The 19,024-nt window shown below is 43.2% G+C and overlaps 1 protein-coding gene across 2 annotated transcripts; it reads left to right on the plus strand.

Moving 5' to 3' along the window:
- The first annotated feature begins 338 nt into the window (after window positions 1-338).
- ssh1b (slingshot protein phosphatase 1b) lies at window positions 339-17,390 on the plus strand. 2 transcript variants are annotated; one of them, XM_068706115.1, is made up of 15 exons: window positions 339-710; window positions 2,162-2,199; window positions 6,453-6,553; window positions 7,473-7,537; window positions 7,846-7,967; window positions 8,064-8,132; window positions 8,589-8,654; window positions 9,557-9,751; window positions 10,407-10,500; window positions 10,668-10,796; window positions 10,980-11,026; window positions 11,214-11,360; window positions 11,888-12,088; window positions 12,326-12,959; window positions 13,096-17,390. In XM_068706115.1, exons 1-15 carry the CDS (start codon window positions 630-632, stop codon window positions 13,732-13,734), a joined length of 2,628 nt encoding a protein of 875 aa, XP_068562216.1. In that variant the 5' UTR covers window positions 339-629; the 3' UTR covers window positions 13,735-17,390. The 2 variants fall into 2 exon arrangements, with proteins under 2 accessions (XP_068562216.1, XP_068562217.1); XM_068706116.1 differs by lacking the exons at window positions 339-710; window positions 2,162-2,199 and adding an exon at window positions 3,806-4,028.
- The last annotated feature ends 1,634 nt before the right edge of the window (window positions 17,391-19,024 follow it).

Consider the following 19,024-nt stretch of genomic DNA (forward strand, 5'->3'; position numbering starts at 1 on the left):
CTCAAGGAGATCGTGACGGTCATTTTCTACTGTTTACTGATGTAGACCAAACAATTTATATGTAACGAGCAGATGAGTCGATCATGAAAATACTCGTAGCTTGGTGCCCTCCTCAACATTAGGTCAACCTCACTGCGTTTCATAACACGAGCAGAATATTATTTCATCATTTGTATTTGGGAGTTCCTAGTCTGGCCAGTCACCTTGACAACATTGGCCCAATGACAGCGCGCACGCGAACTAGGCCAGCCAATCACAGGCGCCCGGCGAAGCTGCATGTCATTTCTGCTCCGCTTGCAACCTGCACCGTGTTTTGTTTGTCTGTCTGCGCAGCAGTGATGAAACCGCGGGGTCCGCTGCTGGCTCGCTACAAACGGCGGAAATCTCTCATGACTTCCCGCTCATGAGGTCTCCGGTAACCGCAGAGGACGCACGGAGCAGGACTGAACGGGAGCACCGCCGGGGCTCTGGAGTGTGGAGGTGCTGCTGGATGAGAGTCTGACTAGGCATTTTCTCCCCGGTGACAGAGACAATCTCAGCGGCGCATCTTCCCACGTCCTCCTCCCCTCCCCTCCCTTCTCCTCTCCTCCTCCTCCTCCGCTGCCCTCCAAGGCTGCAGCCCACCGACCATGGCCCTGGTGACTCTGCAGCGCTCTCCCACCCCCAGTGCAGCATCCTCGGCCAGCACGACGAACAGCAGTGCGGGGGAGGTAAGTGGAAAAGCCGGGGCTCGGTCTTTGTGCGCGCGGTACGAGGAAACGCCGAGAAGGCGCCTGCAGGAGAGCCCCCATCAACCCAGGCGGTGTGGTGTTTAATATCCCGCAGGAAGGGTTAACCATCCTTTCGTCATTGCTGTGTGTTATAAACTTGATTTATTGTTGCATTGTTTGCAGCAGAGAGTTGTTTGTGGCTACTGTGGCAGCGGATTTGTAAACAAAATCCTGCAGCGGGGGAGGGGGAGGCTGCTGGGTTTAGCTGTCAGAACAAAGTGGTCATTTTGCTGCTGCACAAACAGTTGCTGCGTTGCACTCAGGTTGTTCTCCCTCCTTGTTATTGGCCTTTTTATGTAGTAATGCAGACCCAATGTTGGGGAGGAGGCTTTAAAGGGGAATGACATCCATTATGATCAGCGTGTGTGTGCCCCAGGACACTTTAGTCAAGTGTTCGTGAACTTGCAAAAAAAAAAAAAAAAGAGAAGCACTTAATGAGTGCTGCCACTGAGGTGGTACAATCAAGTGATGTTAGATGTATGCAACATCCCACATAAACCTCTTACCAACCTGTGTTCAGTGTTTTTCGTCACAATTCAAAAAGAGAGTATGCAATTTTCTTTCAGTTCCTGACAAACAAGAAGTAATATTGACTCTGAGGAGTTTGAGGCTGTGAATCAGACGTTGAATCCCATATGGAACACTTAATCTTAGCAGCAAACACATTCAAATGCGGAGCTGTGCCAGATTTGAACTCTAAATGAAATCATAACGCCAGCGTTAGTGCTCCAGTTTTCTAGTTTTTAGGAGAGTGGATTATGTGCTCTTGGTAGGCTGACTGAGCCGAGACACACAAACAAGCGGGGACATTCTTCCTCTGATGAGGAGTTTGGTTTTTAACCTCACATTCTGCATCACGGCTCACTATTCCGCAAGAGTCAGACAGCAAGAAGGAGAAGTGGATGGGTGTGATGTTTGAAGGCCTCCTAATGATTCCACTGTTGTCTCTATAGCAGTCGAGATCACCACACTGACAGGACAGGACCAGCAGTAGGCGCTGGCATGCTTCATTCCAATTGCACGGTCCTCCAACATCCATTTGTGCTACTGTACCACCTCACACCTTAAAGATTTAAAAACATCGATGTACCAAGGTCCAGTCCGTTCCCGCCCATGTGGCTCTGCAGCTCGCTCTCTCACTTATACAGCGAACAAATGATGCATCATACTCACAACGATGTCTGACTCCAGATGACCCCAACAACAGTTCCGGTCTGGGACTCGATAAGAACAACTCTCCAGTTCTGCAGCGTACTAGATTCACAACGATGGCTGTTTTTAAGAAGAAAATATAAATCCTCTCCTCAGTTTTTCCTCGACATTCATTTGACTCTGCCGTTACACAACGTCGTGCTGTTGCCGTCTTTATATCTTCTGTTTTTGTCTTTCAGGATTTTGGAAGTGATGATGAGCGGAAAAATAATCAGAGGTAAGGATCTCTACTGTTTAAAAAAGTTATGTGTTGGAAGTTCTTGCAGGACTTCAAACTAATTTACAAAGAGATGTAAACTTATTGTGCTCCTGATTTGTGGAATGTATTTTTTTTTGGTGTTGTGTTTGTGGTCAGTGGGCCTTCTGGCCCTGCATGAGCAACAAGGGGAGATACCAGCAGACGGGGATGTGTTGAGCTATAATCTTCAGTCTGATTGTATTTGAGACGGTAGTATCATTAACAGCTAATTTAAACAAGTCATTTTAACAACAGTTTTCTTTCCTATTTGAACATTTCAGGCTCAAATATTTAAAGCTGCAATCCATATTTACTTGTAAACCTGGAAGTAAACAGTACAGATACAGTTGCTTAGTTAATAAAAGGATGACATCATGAAATACAGTACTTATCATGTTCACATAAAGGTTCTAGATTAGATTTTCAGTTTACAGCGAGTGGCTTGTTTTCACCGTGTGTGTGTGTGTGTGTGTGTGTGTGTGTGTGTGTGTGTGTGTGTGTGTGTGTGTGTGTGTGTGTCATGGTAAAATGAAGTCTTTAAGACAACCTACTGTAGCTGGAACTACTGCAGAAGCGGTTTTTCAGTACTTTGCCAGGTGTCTTTCTGTCTGTGGACAGATTTTGTCACCGTTCTAGTGTCACAACTGTGCAAGATGCTTTCATGAAACGGTACCGGTGCGTAGTTGAGAATGATCAAAATGAAGAAGTTCGAAGATGGCCGTAGATCCGAGCAAGGCGGCGGAAGTGTGTGAAAGTGTAATTGGTCCCCCACTTTCATGTTTCTACCAAATGCATGTTGCACAATTTATTCTATAATGGATATAATGGTTCTTTAATTGGAAGAAGGGTTTAAACAACACACAAATTGGGAAAGGCAGTTACACGTCAAATGACCAACTGTCAAAAGAATCGTGATCTTGATTATTAAGAGCTACTCTGACAGGTGATGAGCTGCTTGTCTTGTCCTCGGTCCTGAAGATACAGGAGCATCAGTGTATTTTCTGTAATGGCCCTCAGCTTCTCGCTGTTGACAAGGAGAAAAACCTGCTGGAAGTACAGTTGATTTCACATCGATTTTAAAATGTTTCCCCAGTTACATAACGGAGAGTTTTTGTTCCTGCTTGTCCACAAAGCTTTTCTTTAATCAACCCAACGTCACAGAAGTCCAAATCTGTGTCAGTAAAGCTTTGGCACAGACTCGGTCTTTGTGCTCGCTGTGTGTGCGTGTGTGTGGGTGTGTGTTTCATTCGAAACAGTCATGTCATGCCTCGTCTGGAGTGTCTACATGAGTAACCCGTTTCTGTGGCTCAGCAATTCATCAGCGCAGAGTCTTCATTTAGAATTCTGCATGACAGACTTCAGATTGACGCCAAGCAACGTTGCCAGTGCTTCGCAGCGCTTGCATGAATGATGGTATTGTGGTGTAGGGTGTTGCGTAGGGAGAGCTGATTGCCGAAGAGCGTGCTGTGAAGAGGAGATAGTGAACAGAGACTTGAGAAGGACAGGGCAGTGCAGACGAGGAGACGTCAGGACCGAGAAAGCTGTGGGAGGCAAAAGAGGAAGGACTTGCTAGACCAAGACGACGGGAAGAGAAGTTAAAACTGCTAGGAGAGGCTGCCGTCTCCTGACCAACAGGAATACGCAGGTGTAGAAGATAGATGGGAGGATGTTAACAAGAGGAGACTAGATGGTTCACTAACTGCTAGCAGGATGCATCTGGTTGTGAAACCGCCACACAAAGCCATGATCACCGTGCTGCCTCACTTTGTGGAGAAAGCTGCTCTGACTCGGAGGGAGATCTGTCGCATGTAAGTTCTCACAGCGACACAAACAAAAAGTCGACTTGATGGTGAAAACTTATTCGGGCAAGTCAACGCTTACTGGCCGTTTGGGGTGTTTAGAGTTGGCGGTCAAAGTTTAATAGTAAAGTGTAGTTAATAGTATTGAACAGTTTATTCATTAATTCATTCATTATTATGTCTCAGTGTATTTAGATAAATTTAGCAGCAGGAAACTTTACATTTTTAGGACAGTCATCCACATTTAGAAGTCTTTAGATAAGAAAAAGTCTTCTTTGTTCGAGCTTCGTGAAGAGTTTGTTACTTTGAAATTAACAAACCTTCCTCAAGTGTAGCGTACATTTGTTTAACGTAAATTGATTCACATCAGGCCTTGTGATTCTTTTACCGTTGTCTCTAAATCTGATGTATTCTACATACAATTGAAAATAAACCGTGATACCACGTAGCAGGGGAGCTGAAACAAAAGACCTTGTGATGGTCCCACTCAGTCATACCAGGGTGTGTGTGTGTGTGTGTGTGTGTGTGTGTGTGTGTGTGTGTGTGTGTGTGTGTGTGTGTGTGTGTGTGTGTGTGTGTCGGTCGAGCAGGGGTATGAGACTGCGGTTAAACAAAGCTGCACTCTGTTCTGTGTGAGAAAAGACGCTAAAGCTCTCCTCCTGCTTCACTGCAGCCCTCGTAACAAAAGCCATGACCCCACAAGTCCTGCATCCAGTACAGGTCCGACAGGAGAGGAAGTCTCGATGTCCGAGCACATTTGGGTAGTCGTGGTGTAACGCTTGATTCAGCGTAGGTCAGCAGACCCATGCAGGAGGCGTCTGTTAATCATGCTATAAAAACACAGGGCTGTAAAAGTCACCGCATCAGAACTCTGCTGACTTTCAGCCGCTGATGAGCCCTCCGTCCTGCTCGCTGAACCAACGAGGACTTAATAAGTATGCAGCCTACACCTGACTGCTCACTGTGCGTACGGGATCCACACTGCAGACATGTCTTTTTGTTTTATGATAATTTTGAAGGTTTTTTTTATTAGCTTTTTATTAGAGCAGCTGGTGAATGGCAGGAAAGAGGAGAGATAGAGGAGACGACAAGCAGCAAAGGTCGACTTTGTTCACTGCAAATCTTGAACCACATGATTTGAAAATGGGATTTTTTTTTTAACTCCAATTCGGCCATGATGACTTATTGGCAGATCAACAGAAAATGTATTCGAAAACTTTGATTCATTGTTGGTGTCTGTCCAAAACATTCATCGGTTTGAGCTTCTCAGTTTTGAGGATTTGCTTTTCTTTGTTTTATGTGATGGTAAATTAAATATCTTTTGGTTTGGGACTGATAGTCAAACAAAACAAGCAATTTGAAGACATCACCTTAGGTTCTGGGAAATTCTGACGGTCAGTTTTGACCATTTTCTGACATTAATTAGATCAAATGATCAAAAGTTTCTTTCCAAAAATTATTTTACTTAGCCGTTAAGGTCACGTACCGATATCACCGGTTCTATTGTTGCTCAGTTTATCAATTAAAAAGCCAAATGATGTTTTTTTAAAAGCATTTCATAACCTCTTTAAATGTAGTGTAATAATTGAGTTGTTCAGTCACATTTTATTAATTCTGACAGTAGTTTCCTTCCAATGTGTGAGAATACATTTGTTTGCTGATGAGGGAATAGAACAACGAAGAGATTGACCGTTGATTCAGATGAGCTGAGAATGATTCGTAAAGATCTGGTTCTACATTAGTCGTAATGATGGGCGAAATATTGTCAAACGACTTCTTCTTTCCATTTCAGTCTAAAGCAAAAATAAGGTTGTGGAGGTATGGAATGGGTCCGTGGTGTTAAGCATGTATACTTGTGCGAATGATGTTTAAGGTGCATACACGTAAGGTAAAACTAAAGCGTTGTGGAGACCATGAAGATGAGGTTGAGGCTGCCCAGCAAGATTAAAGTGGTTATGAAGAGCAGGCCTTTTGTACGCTTGGCCGCTCCTGGTGCAGCCAGTTTACTCTGCTGACCCACCCAGGTGGCATTTTAAGACTGTTTTCTACAACTTCTTGCTCCCTGACTGATTTCCTAACTAGTCAGTTGGGTTGTTATGTCTGAAATCTGGAGATAACCGAGCTGGATGATGAAGGGAATCGATGTGTTTAACTACCTTAGCCAGCCAGTAGATGTCAAATCACTCCCCTCTCTCTCTTCAGTCCAAAACTCTCCTTTTGAAAAGAAAGAGGGGAAACAATAAATCCTTACCTCACTTGGGTTTGACTCGTTGGGTTAGAACGAAGCACAGGGAAGAGTGGTTCAACTGGTAAAACATTGTCAACCAGGTGTAAAAGTGTCAACACTGCTGTAAAAAAAAAAAGAAGTTCTTTGATGGCAATTGGTCAGATTTCAGTCGCCTTCAATGTATTTTCCACGTCTGCCTTTTCCAGCCTCAGTGAGAGCTTCTTCATGGTCAAAGGAGCCGCCCTCTTTCTGCAGCAGGGCGGCAGCGCACAAGGACCAAAGACCCCGACCCACCACAAACATGCAGGTAGGAACAAACTTGCACAGAAGAAGCTTTGTTTCTTGCACAAATGAGCTCCAGACAAAAGGAAAGGAAAAAGGATTGCTGAGGTGGTTTTTCTCTCTGTGGGTTCGTCTGTGTTTATTCTAAACTGTGGTCCGACCTGAAGTGACCTGCAGTTTAACACAAGGGATGCCCACAAATCAGTTCAAACAAGATCAATCAGTTAGGTTAAAGTTAATTTAAAGCAATACACAGACAGTGTCTGTTCTTTAACTTTTTGAATTCTGGGCACTTGACAGTATTTATTACAGAATCATGCTGCTGATGTTTGTATGCACATCAAAGTAAGGCTAAAATGCAGCATAATCATGCACAATCTAAAAATAAAAGCTCTTTAATAGTCGCTCACTGTTTACAAGTTTCTAATCTGACGTCCTTGTTGAGCCTTATGTCATTTGAGGACAAAGCGGGAGAAGACAGAAGTCTGTTTGCACGTGACTCGGGTGTTACTTGCTAACACTTTAGCTTAGCACAGCTGGAAGGTCGCAGGGTTTAGATTTGTCTTCATTGAGAGAAATCCACAAGCATATTTCCTCCCACTGGAGAAAAAAAACCCAAATGAATGTACAATAGAAGAAGCTGAATGATCAGTTTGTACTTGACCTTTTAGGTTTTTTTTGTTTTGTTTTTTTTGTTAGAAATTCCCCAAAGTGTCTCTGCAGAGAAGCCTGTCAGCGATTTAAAGTGTGCATTGTTTTCTCTGAACTTGGTACTTGGAAATCATTTTCTCTGTCAGGATCTTTGTAAGCTGAAGTCCAGTTTGGACGTCCAGACTGTGACGATGACCTTAACTCGTCTAATCAAACATGAGGAAAAGAACGAGCTGAACTAAACTATGCTTCTCATTGAACTGCAGTACACTCACTCAGTGTTTCACTTGCAGGTGATTTACCTCAACACCTGCAGGTCATGTTTAAGATCCTCCGGTCTGAAGATCGCATTAAGCTGGTCAGTATGATACTTAACACACACACACACACACACACACACACACAGACTCACATTAGTTTCTCTATAAAAGTATTTGGATCGATTTCATTGTGTGGGTGCTGTACACTTGAAGCTGTTACAGCACGAATGTTAAATTCTCTTACTCATTAAAACCATTTTAGAAAAGTGTTTTTTACTGAGAGTCGGTCTGTTCGATCTTAGGTTTGTTGTTTTTCATGCAGTCACATTATGTTTTCGCACATTAATTGCGCAACACCACCAGTAAATGCTGTATATGTCGTGCATGCTCTCCTTCTGTTCCACAGGCCGTACGGTTAGAGAGCGGCTGGTCAGACCGGGTGCGCTACATGGTCGTCATCTACACCAACGGCCATCAAGATACAGAGGAAAACATCGTCCTGGGGATGGACTTCACAGACAAGGACAGGTAATTAATCTCTCTACTGTCTTTACGTTTTAGTGCAGTTTTATCTGATTTATTACATCTGTTAAAATGTTATTCTTAAATCTTTGTGCTCTACAGTAAAAACTGCTCTATTGGGATGGTGCTGCCACTGTGGAGTGATTCCAACATACATTTAGATGGAGATGGGTAAGTTTCAGTTTGTCGCTTTCATAAAAGCTGGAATACGTAAATCAGCTTGGTCGAATATTTATGCTGATGTTCAGGTGGGCTTCCAGCTGCATGTTTTTGTTGTTAGGTTTTTCTGCCCGCCAGTGGCAGAGGAGTGAATTACGTGTGTGTGTGTGTGTGTGTGTGTGTGTGTGTGTGTGTGTGTGTGTGTGTGTGTGTGTGTGTGTGTGTGTGTGTGTGTGTGTGTGTGTGTGTGTGTGTGTGTGTGTGTGTGTGTGTGCGTGCGAGAGAGAACGGTTCTTGCTGACCTGTTAACATTGTCTCTTGTATGCTGGAGGAATGTTCCACCGGTTGGTGTCCTGAATAGTCCCCATGAACGAGCCGTGTGCAGTCTGTGTTTACATTCCCTGACCGCTCTCTGCATCTCCACCCAAAATGTAAACTGATCTTCCCTCTCCTCCTCTTCCTCACCAGAGGCTTCAGCGTGAACACAGCAGGGCGATCACATGTCTTCAAGCCTGTGTCTGTGCAGGCCATGTGGTGAGTGAATCCTTTGTGTTTACCTGGGATTACCGGCGCGTGAGGACACGAGGGAAACACGCGTTGGCCATGCTTGATAATTGTTGTTATAGACTCTCACATTGGGTAGATGAAAACATGTGTACCAGACCTCAGGGCATGTTCAGGTTAATTTGAGTTTTCAGATTTTGGATGCACATTTGTATGCCTGCGTGCAGTGTGAAGGTACTGAAAAGCTGAGGGTGAGATTAGCCTAGTTAGCTCAATTATGGGATCAAGGAGCAGCTTCACAAAAAGGTAATAAATAACTGTTAGACTTTGTCCAACATTGAGGCTTTGCACTCGTCACCAGTAACATAAATGAACATACGTACAAACTGCCACCAATTATGTCATTCCATTCACACCCATTTAAAAGAACTACACATAAAGCACGAAGAGATGTGTTAGATTATTGTTTGGTTCTACTATATCTGTCATCCCTGTACGCCCATGGAAATAAGAGTTGGACATTAATATGATTTCTTTGTTTCTGGAATTCTGGGAGTTCATGAATATGTAAATGACAACATGTTAATGTCTTTGACTAGCTATCCATCATTGGAGAGGTTAATGGTACAGAAAGTGTCCCTGCCTTTGTGCTGGTGTTCTTTATCACATACACATCCTGAAAATTGTTAATTTTCTTGGTCTGGTAAATAACAAAAAACTATAGAGCATTTGACTATAATGTTCTACTGTGATGACTCACCTGGTCCAGCACGACACCACTGTCATCAGGGTTTGTTCAAAAACTTCTGTCAGTCTAGCTCGATCCATGTGCCACCTGCTGGTCACTTCTCAGAACGACCAATGAACAAGTCTGCCAGTGTCTTATGCACCCTGATTTGTGATAATGAAGTTATTGCCCCGTGTCTCGGCAGGTCTGCCCTGCAGGTCCTCCACAAGGCGTGCGAGGTGTCACGCCGGTTCAACTACTTCCAAGGGGGCATTGCTCTCACGTGGATGGCCTTCTATGAGAGCTGCATCACCTCAGAGCAAAGCTGCATCAATGAGTGGAATGCCATGACCGACCTGGAGACCACCCGGCCCGACTCGCCCACCATGTTCGTCGACCGGTGAGACCCCACAGGCTGCTCCATGTAACGGAACAGTTTAAGTTATGAGAACATTTGATTCACAGTACCTGATGGGAGTATCCCTTATGCTGGAAGAGGATTTCAAACAGTATCTGGTTCATGTGGCTAGGGCTGCAACTAACAAACATTTTAATTATTGCAGATCATATTCTATATTAATTGATTAATTGCTTGTCTATGAAATGTCAGAAAATTTAGAAAAATTTCAATCCCAGCTTCTCAAAGGCTAAGGTGACGTCATTAAATGTCTTGTTACCCAAATATATTCAGTTGAATGTGATGTAAAATGGAGTACCTCCATATTTGAGAGGCAGAAAACAGCATTGTCTGCTATTTTTCTATGAAAAATTACTGTAAGGATTAATCCATTATCAGAATAGTTGACATCTGTTTTTCTGTTGACCGACTCAATTAGACGACTAATTGTAACAGCTCTACACGTGGCCAAACAGACCAATTGCTGCTGATTTTTTAACATGCATGGTGTGTGTATAGTGTCTTTAATCATGCAATGGATTTTAATACTTTGGACACCAGCTGTTGTCCCTTTGTCTTCAGCTTGGGGAACATGTTACACTGTTATGCTAATTTCCATTCAGACAGCAACACTGATGTATTGACTCATTATGTGCAGGCCAACTGAGCGAGAGAGGACAGAGTGTCTCATTAAAGCCAAGCTACGCAGCATCATGACGTTTCAAGACCTGGAGAACACCACCTCGAAGGAGGTATGTGGCAAATCGACGATGTGTGTGATGGGTCCAGATCTGTCTAAAATACTGTACTTAAAGGTTTTGGAAAAAGATGCATCTGATTTTCATGTTTTATTCATGTAGCAGTCATTAGCTGTACACTAGCTGTAGTAAAGCGCTTCTTGTTCAATCCTCGTCCACAGATCCGTAACAAGCTGGAGCAGCATATGAGCTGTAACCTCACAGAGTACAAAGAGTTCATAGACAACGAGATGCTTTTGATCCTGGGTCAGATGGACAAGCCCACACTCATCCTCGACCATGTGTACTTGGTGAGCATGTTTTTTTTGCATTTACATGTTTTGTATTTACTCTACCTTGAACTGTTTTTATATAGTATTTTTCCACTATTTTCTTAACATTTACACCCACTTACTGTCACAGTGTGGTTTATACTTACCTCAGTAAACTTAAGCAATTATTCAGAATAAGTTTCTGTCTTTTTGCTTCTGTAGGGCTCTGAGTGGAACGCATCCAACCTGGAAGAACTACGTGACTGCGGGTGAGCTGATAGTGTGCACACCATGAAATCCTGATTTTAATCGCATTGCCCCGAGTATGTACTTTTTCTAGTAGGAGGTCGGAAATGTTGTGTTCCGAGTTGTCTTGAACACAGCATTAGTCTGTCCTGAGTAACAGTTAAACTAAAAAGTAGTGTAAAGAGTAACATGTTATTGTTTTGGTTGCAGAGTGGGTTACATCCTGAATGTTACCAGAGAGATTGACAACTTCTTCCCGGGGATGTTTTCTTATCACAACATCCGCGTATATGATGAGGATGCTACCGACCTGCTGGCCCACTGGAACGACACCTACAACTTCATCATCAAAGCCAAGTGAGAACATACATGTTCAAATACAGCAGTGGGCTGGGAAAAGTTGTACAGATCATAAACTGTAAAACCAGATTGTTATCCTAGAATTGTAGAAACAGCAGTCAACAGAACTGTGTCCCCACAGCCCTTTGGTATTTACAGATGTGGCTTTAAGACATCATTTTAAGTCGTTACAGTTTGACTGGTTCACATCATGTATTCTCATTGAGTCCTGGGGCCGTGACCTCACAGGACGCATATTTCTCCCACCCAAATGCATGACACAGCTGTGAGTAACGTAGACTGAGAGAACTGAAATAGTGCAATCAGTCTAACCATGTTAACCTGAAGTAAAAAAAAAAAAAGAATGTTTGTAAAAAATATAGATGGAGAAGCTAAAGTCGAGATGCTTGGAGTGCACCTCATGAAAACCATTGAAACCAAACACAAACAGATTTAACTGAATATTTTAACGGCTACTACACCGTCCTAACTATCACCAACTAGAGCCATATGAATGAATTATTTATTTATTTTCTGTCCACCAGGAAGAACAACTCCAAGTGCCTGGTGCACTGTAAGATGGGGGTGAGCCGGTCTGCCTCTACAGTTATTGCCTATGCAATGAAGGAGTACGGCTGGTCTCTGGAGAAAGCCTACAACTTTGTCAAGCAGAAACGGAGCATAGCTCAGCCAAACGCTGGTTTCATGAGACAGCTGGCAGAGTACGAGGGAATCCTGGACGCAAGGTAAGCAGGTCTACAGTTTCACTCAGGTTTGCACTTCGCTGCAGTGTTTTTATTTTTATTTTTTTTACTCTAGTGCGGCCAGGACATTTCATCTTAGGGCAGATACCTCAAGTACACAAACCATAAAGCTAATAGCCATTACACACATCCTGCTGGTATTAAAACTATAATGGTGATATGCTTTGTAAAGCTTTCTATTTTTTCCTCACATAAACAAAAGTATATTTGCCTTCACAGTAAACATCGCCACAACAAGCTGTGGAGGCCTGAAAGCGATAAGGAGGGATCAGATGATTTGCAAGCTTCTGGCCACTGTACTGGTGGGGAGGAGACACCGGGGCTCAGAGGGGAAGAAGCCTGCGGGGGCTCTCCGTGCAGGGTTATGGGTCTGGAGATGGAGCCCCTTGACTCTCTTAACTACAACTATTACTTCAGACGTTTGTCAGACTCTGCATTAGACAGTGAGCCCTCCACTCCAGTGCGGGGCCCCCCTCTGCTAGGCATGGAAAGAGTTTTCATTGAGATCGAAGACGTGGAGAGGGATGCCCTACTGGAGGACGAGGGTTTCCCCATGGCCCATTTAGCCCTGCCTGGCGAGGGCACGGCAGCTCAGACGTGCGGCCGCCTCGACCCCCTGGAGGACATGAGACTGAGGCTCGAGATCAGTACTTTGGAGGAGGAGGATGAGGATGAGGCCAAGAAAGAGGAAGCTGAGATGGCGGCCCTGGCTCAGACACCTGGGAATTCAGATGGGAAGAGGCCAGGGGAGGATGCTGAGAGGACGGAGGAGAGCCGGTTAGGCCTGGCCAACCTGAACACCAACAACAGCAACCGCCTGGCTGCCAAGCGCAGCTGCCCTGCAGCTTTTGACGTGAGTTAAGAAAATATCGCTTTTTTAATTGTAGTTAAGTCATGTTTTGTGTTGAACTACCTTTTTTTAAACAGATTTATTTAAATATTCTGCATGTCACTGACCATATACTGTGTTTGTATGTTACTCCATTTAGGACAGTGGTAGCACAGGAAACCCTTTAAAAGTGAAGCCCTCGTATCAGTCGTGTAAAGACTGCCTCCGTCTACCACAAATGCGGCGCTGTGACCGTCCAGCAGGAGGCCGTTCTCACCGCCTTAACCCCTCCCGCCACTGCACTATCCCCACCATATGCATAGATCCGCCCGGGACCAATTTTGCCTCCGCCCCAATTCTGCAGTCTCTGCAAGCCCCTGTTGTTGTCGTCCCACCCAACTTGATCCAGCCCTCCAGTCACCTGTACCGCTGCTCCACCTGCACCCCCGGTGTCCCACTAACCATCCGCCCGAAACCGGTCTCACCCATGAGCTGCGAGGAGACTCCTCCCGACCGTGGCTCGGTGGACACAGAGGACATGGACGAACCGCATGGGGACGACATGGGGGAAGAACTATCAAGGGATGGTACGGGGGCCATCAGAGTGGCTCCCGCTGAATGTTTAGAATTACAACCTGGTGGTGCCGTGGAGCTCCAGCAGCAGGCTCTGGCCCAGCTGCAAATGCCGGGACTGGGGATAGAATTTGGTCTGGAACTGATGCGACAGAGGGCAGAGCAGCTCGAGAAGCTGCCAAGCTTGGCCATGGAGGGCCAGCTCCCAGTGGGGCCCCTGCCTTAAAACAGTAACCCTTACATGGATGAGATGGAGGAGGAGGTTGGCCACTGCCTTCAGCAGGAACCCTATGGTGGCTGTGGGCCTTTTTTAGATGACTACCGCTGTGGTGTCGTACCAGAAACGAAGCTCATGCTTTGACCTGAACTGTCATGTCCTGGCCTCATAGCTGCACTGTCACAAGCTAACAGCAAACAGCCCTCTCTGCATTTCCAGAGAGTGTCCTGTCATTGTCTACTGGCACTAAGATCCAGAGTGAGGCTGGTTGTTTTGACCATTCGCTGAAGGCTTGAGTGCTTCTGGCCAGGTAAGGACTGAAGACTTTCCCGTGTCCTTCCACTTGTCGCTCAGACCGGATGGAGGCTCACCTGGTCTCTTCTGAGCCTGCTGGCCCCACACCACATATAGGATCATCACACCTCCCCACAGCCCAGTGGAGATGAGCGTTATGCTGCCGTATTTACCCTCAACAGACAGGTTTGGCATATTCCAGAGACGGAGGCGGTGGTTGTTTGTTTCTAACTCCTCAGAAAGCTATAGTGAGCACTTTGATGTTGATGGAAAGCAAAATACCTGAAGTAACCTGCTTCTTTCAGTGTACTGTATGTTTTTCAATCCAACTCATCAACGGCATTCATGAAGGAGCTCGATGAATGTTTGCAGTTGCCCCATTTTGATTGCGTTCAGCATCTCCTCATGTTACCGCTGATAGCTGAATCCACTTTTACGTTCCCTGCTGCAGCTGCTTTTGCATCAAGAAAGGGCATTTCATGTGGAAGCATAATCATTTTGAGAAAAGGATGTGAGCCTTTTTATGCCTCTTTGTAAGGTGTTGTACCTCGGACCACAAGCATCTCGAACTGTTTTGGTCAAAGACTCTTTTGTTGTCTCTGCACAGTGGCTGGTTCACCCTGACCTCCTCCATTAAGGTTAATGTAATCATGTACTTAAAGCACTCACTTTAGTCCCACGCATGACTTTGCAGTATTACAAAACATATTGTCAACACACTTTGGCAGATAACATATTATTTTAAGTACTGAAATGCATTCAGATTTGTCATTATTTAGTTTAAGTGACAACAATCATTTGTGAGTTGGATCATGAATTGTTTAAAGTGAACCTAACCCCCTCGTCTTATGCCTGAAAGAATGACAAAAAGAAAAAGAAATACTTTCAGTTGTTGGGAGACTCAGTCAGGAAACATTCAGGAGCTCAAATGTGATTTTATTCTCCACTCTTGGTCTGATCGCTTCCTGATGTAACCAAAGCCATATGATTTTGCCCAGGACAGTAAATCACCGTCATGATTTAAATTCTTCTTTTACTTTCTTACCGAGTCTGCATCTGGGTCCTCATTTATCTCAGAGGCTCCCAGGCAAACAAGCCTCACTCGGCTAACTTTCCGATCACCTTTCTCTAAACCCACAAACATCTGCAAAGACACACTAATCATGTATAGACTTAGCACTTGAGCACAACTTTAGTATCCATTCACACAGTGCACACATTTCAGATCTACAGCCACGTTTAATCAAATTCATTTGAGAACACTAAAGCAGAAATCAGACGTGGTTCCATTCTTTGCTTGCAGTGTCCATACTTGTGTCATTTATTTGATCTAATAACTATTATTATTTATTTATTATTATTAGAATTCTGACTTTGAAATTACCAAATCAAATATTTGTATTTACAGTTTGAAAATTTGAAATTATAATCTAAATTAACAATACTAGATTTCCTTTATTTTAAATACAGATTAGTAACCTATCTAGAAAACTGCAAAGCCCAGCACTCACAGGTCTCTCATCTCTTCATCCGTTATTTAGTCCATTTCCTACATGTCGAGACAGCTTGAGGCACGTTGTGTTCAAATTGTGCCACCAAGCCAAAGTTGCTGTGCCACGGGGTGTTGCTCTACAAGTTCTTCTGTTTGGTTGATGTTGTGTTTTGGCACGCTGGGTGTGCTAGAATGGTACCGAAAGATGCCTGTTTGTATGCAGGAAAAGCACATGCGAGTGTTTATTACTGTGTTTAAAGATCTGAGTGCTTCAGAAGAAATGAAAACTGTGCAAAGAATGAATGCAAGTTATTTAATCATCTTTTAACCATGGTGTTATTGTATTTTTATTTTTGTAGATTTAACATTTCTTTAGTTAGATCAGTAGAAACTTCCATGCCTCCTCTGTTTCTTCTCCTCCCTTAACTGGACCCCAGGGAGCTGCAGGTTTGCTCCACTAGTTAGATTTAACAAATTTGGTTTTGCCTTGAAACTGTTCTTTTCGCCACGTGAGCATGATGTAACGTAAGGCACTTACAAATCTGTTGCCACCGCAAACATCTGTAATAGAAGAATTAAGAAATGTTACAAAGTGGCAACTTGGAGACGAGATTGGTATCTTGTCGTCTAACTCCCAGCGAGAAAACAAATAAGCGTGTTTCCCAAACTGTTCTCTTCCTTTAATGTATTCTTAATATGATTCTAATTTCAGCCAGCTGTTCTCAGTGTGTTGAGAAGTGAGCCTGATCCACGTGCTTGACATTGTGAGCACTAAATCCTTCTGTTTGCGTTCCCAGACCACAGCACTAAGTTCGGTTGTTCGCTTCATGTTTTGAATTTTGTGTTTGTATTTAAGTGCCTTAACCTTGGCCTTAGCTCCATCATAAAGCATCACAGGCGTTGCAAGAGTTTCTGTGAGTGTGTTGATGGTCTGGCTTTTTGTACATTACTCACCCTCACTCCCAATAATAACCATGCTCCCTGCAATGTATAACTCGGCACAAAATAATAATGTATGCAAACACACACACACACACACACACAAGCTCATGCACAGCAGCCTCCTCCACCCCGAACACACGCATACTTGATGGACTTCCATTTATTAATAGCCTATAATAATATTGTATTTGTTTGATATTGTTGAAACTTGTGGTACACTGTACTGGTTCAAAAGCTGGCTGAGGAACCTTACTTGCTGGAATGAGAACTATCATTTACATTAAAAACATTAGAAAGGATGGATTTAAGTCTTTGAAATTTACCAGTCTGTATATATATTTTTCAATTTGCTATAAGTACATTAGCTTGCAGATGTGGTCAATATTAAGAAAAGCACTGATAATGCTACTGTGTAATGAGAAGTACTCATAATTAAGTTCTCGTGTTTGTACCACAGCAAAAAAAAAAGACTTTGGACAATTTAGGCAAATGTCTTCAGGCTCCATTAAAATGGCAACAATTGAATTTTTTTATTGCATTATTCCCAGGCAGCAGGCATCACACTGACAATCCTACTTAAGAGCCAGACGTTGAGGACTTTGTGTGGAAGGATATTAAGACATATTGCAATTCAAACGGGGGATCCAGGCATTTATAGAGTGTATTTATAGAGCACAAGTCTGCCCCAAAGCATGCGAGGTTGAGACGAGTGGAAAACGTAGAACACGATAAACCTTCCTGGGAGTAAGATTTTGTTACGTTAATTGTTTTTCGTTAACTTTTGTGTACTGTACTGTACATTGCCAATGTTCATGTGTAATGCACTTTTCTTTTTTTTCTTTTTTTTTTTTTACATTTTGTTAAAATGATGTCCAGTCTAATGTTTATCATGGAAATAAACCATTTCCTCTGCATAATCTATTTATTCAGTGAAGTTGATCTGCTGCGCTTGCAGCTCACCACACTGCTTTCATTGTTACACATTTTGTTGGAGAAAAAAAAAAACTACTTTCCCCGCAGAATTGCAAAACTTTTACAACTTTGTTGTACAGTTATTGCAATATATTTTACATCTATAATCATATGTTCACCTATGTCTGCCTCTGGCCTTTGCCCGCTCTTAAATGGGCAGAGAGCTATCTTATTGAATTAGTCAAATGAAGTCAGAGTGACATCATGGGGCAGGTGACGGCTGAAGAAGAAGATCTCTCCAAAAGACGAAAGTCCTACAGGACGACAGGCAGGCAGAGCATCAGTCTCCGTAAGTATTTACTTATAATCTGTGATAGTTTTATATCGGTGTAACTATGCAGTTTATTAGATAACTTACAAAACGGTAGACAGTTAAGTTGTTTAAATGGAAGTATTGTCGTAGTAAATGCTATAGTAAATGGTCAGTTAACATTTTCTACCTCAATGAAAAAGAATCTTCATTTTGATGCCTGTATTGTAAATGTCCTGTGGTTATAAAGCTTATTATGCGCCGGTACACAGCAGCACATCTATCGTTTTATGACGTTTGAAGTCATTTTACTGTCAAACTAGATAATGTGTCTGAATATGATCCTGCCGTACTGCCTATTTGAATTTGAGCTTATTATATGTACACCAATGCACTTAATGCTCTAAAGGAAGGGCACAGTATTCTGTTGGGAGAAGAAGAAGAAAATCTACTAGGGCTAATAGTTTGTTTACTCAAAGTCACAAGTCTCTTATAAACTCTTTGCATGAGAGACAGTAATGGGACATGAGAGATACGAGGGAGGGAGTTTCACAAGCCAATGTCACAGAAGCCTCCCACTGTTGCCATTACAATACACAGCTCTGAGGATTGTTGGGAGCCACGTCGTACTAAAAGACCAGAGCTTGAGTTTGATCATGTCAAGCTGGTTAAAGAGGAAAGCTCTAATGCAGCTAAAGGAAGCAGGTTAGGGACAGTATGTGCCACCAAATCACTACATCAATACAATTCAGTCCAGGCTATGTTAAAGACTCAAAGGGTTCAAAACTGAGCTCTGGATCAACTTAAAACTTTATCAAAATAAGTTCTAGAAATTCTACTAATGTGGAACAAATGTTCTGACATTTTGTTTGTCCCCCACAGCCCAATTTATAATGTATCCACTCCTGCTTCAATTGTTTATCCTCCTTTTTTTCTAACTAGTTTTCATGTACTCTCAACATGTGTTCAGATGTTACAGCTGTCTCTATGTGGCCATATTTTCAGAATCATATTGTAATTTTGTAAAGTGTCACTCAACGACTCTCCAGCTTGAAATAGCTTAAGCAGCGGAACACGTGATTGCAGATGCAGGGTGAAGAGGTTCAGTCACCTCTCCTTCCTCACCGTTCAGCCGGCAACGTCAAAGGACATTAGCTTAGCATTTCGTCTGATTTCTAAATTATGTTCATGGAAAACATACCTAATGCAACAATACTTCTGCACATTCAGTTGTTTGTGATCTAAAAATACTCCACATGCCACTTTAAAGTCTGTTGAGCTGTTTTCCCTTTGCAATAATCTCTCATCCACCATCCAACATGTCGGTGGTGGTTAAACTCTGCTCTCAA

The sequence above is a fragment of the Cebidichthys violaceus genome, unplaced genomic scaffold (genome assembly GCF_023349555.1).
Source record: "Cebidichthys violaceus isolate CVI_PGR_0920_01 unplaced genomic scaffold, fCebVio1.0.p SCAF_12, whole genome shotgun sequence".
Classification (NCBI taxonomy): domain Eukaryota; kingdom Metazoa; phylum Chordata; class Actinopteri; order Perciformes; family Stichaeidae; genus Cebidichthys; species Cebidichthys violaceus.

What these genes read in the sequence shown, in the direction of transcription:
- ssh1b (XM_068706115.1), top strand. Translation starts at nt 630, where the DNA reads ATGGCCCTGGTGACTCTGCAGCGCTCTCCCACCCCCAGTGCAGCATCC. An exon ending in AACTTCATCATCAAAGCCAA is followed by an intron (nt 11,361 to 11,887) that starts GTGAGAACATAC and finishes TCTGTCCACCAG; the next exon opens with GAAGAACAACTCCAAGTGCC. An exon ending in GAGGGAATCCTGGACGCAAG is followed by an intron (nt 12,089 to 12,325) that starts GTAAGCAGGTCT and finishes TTGCCTTCACAG; the next exon opens with TAAACATCGCCACAACAAGC.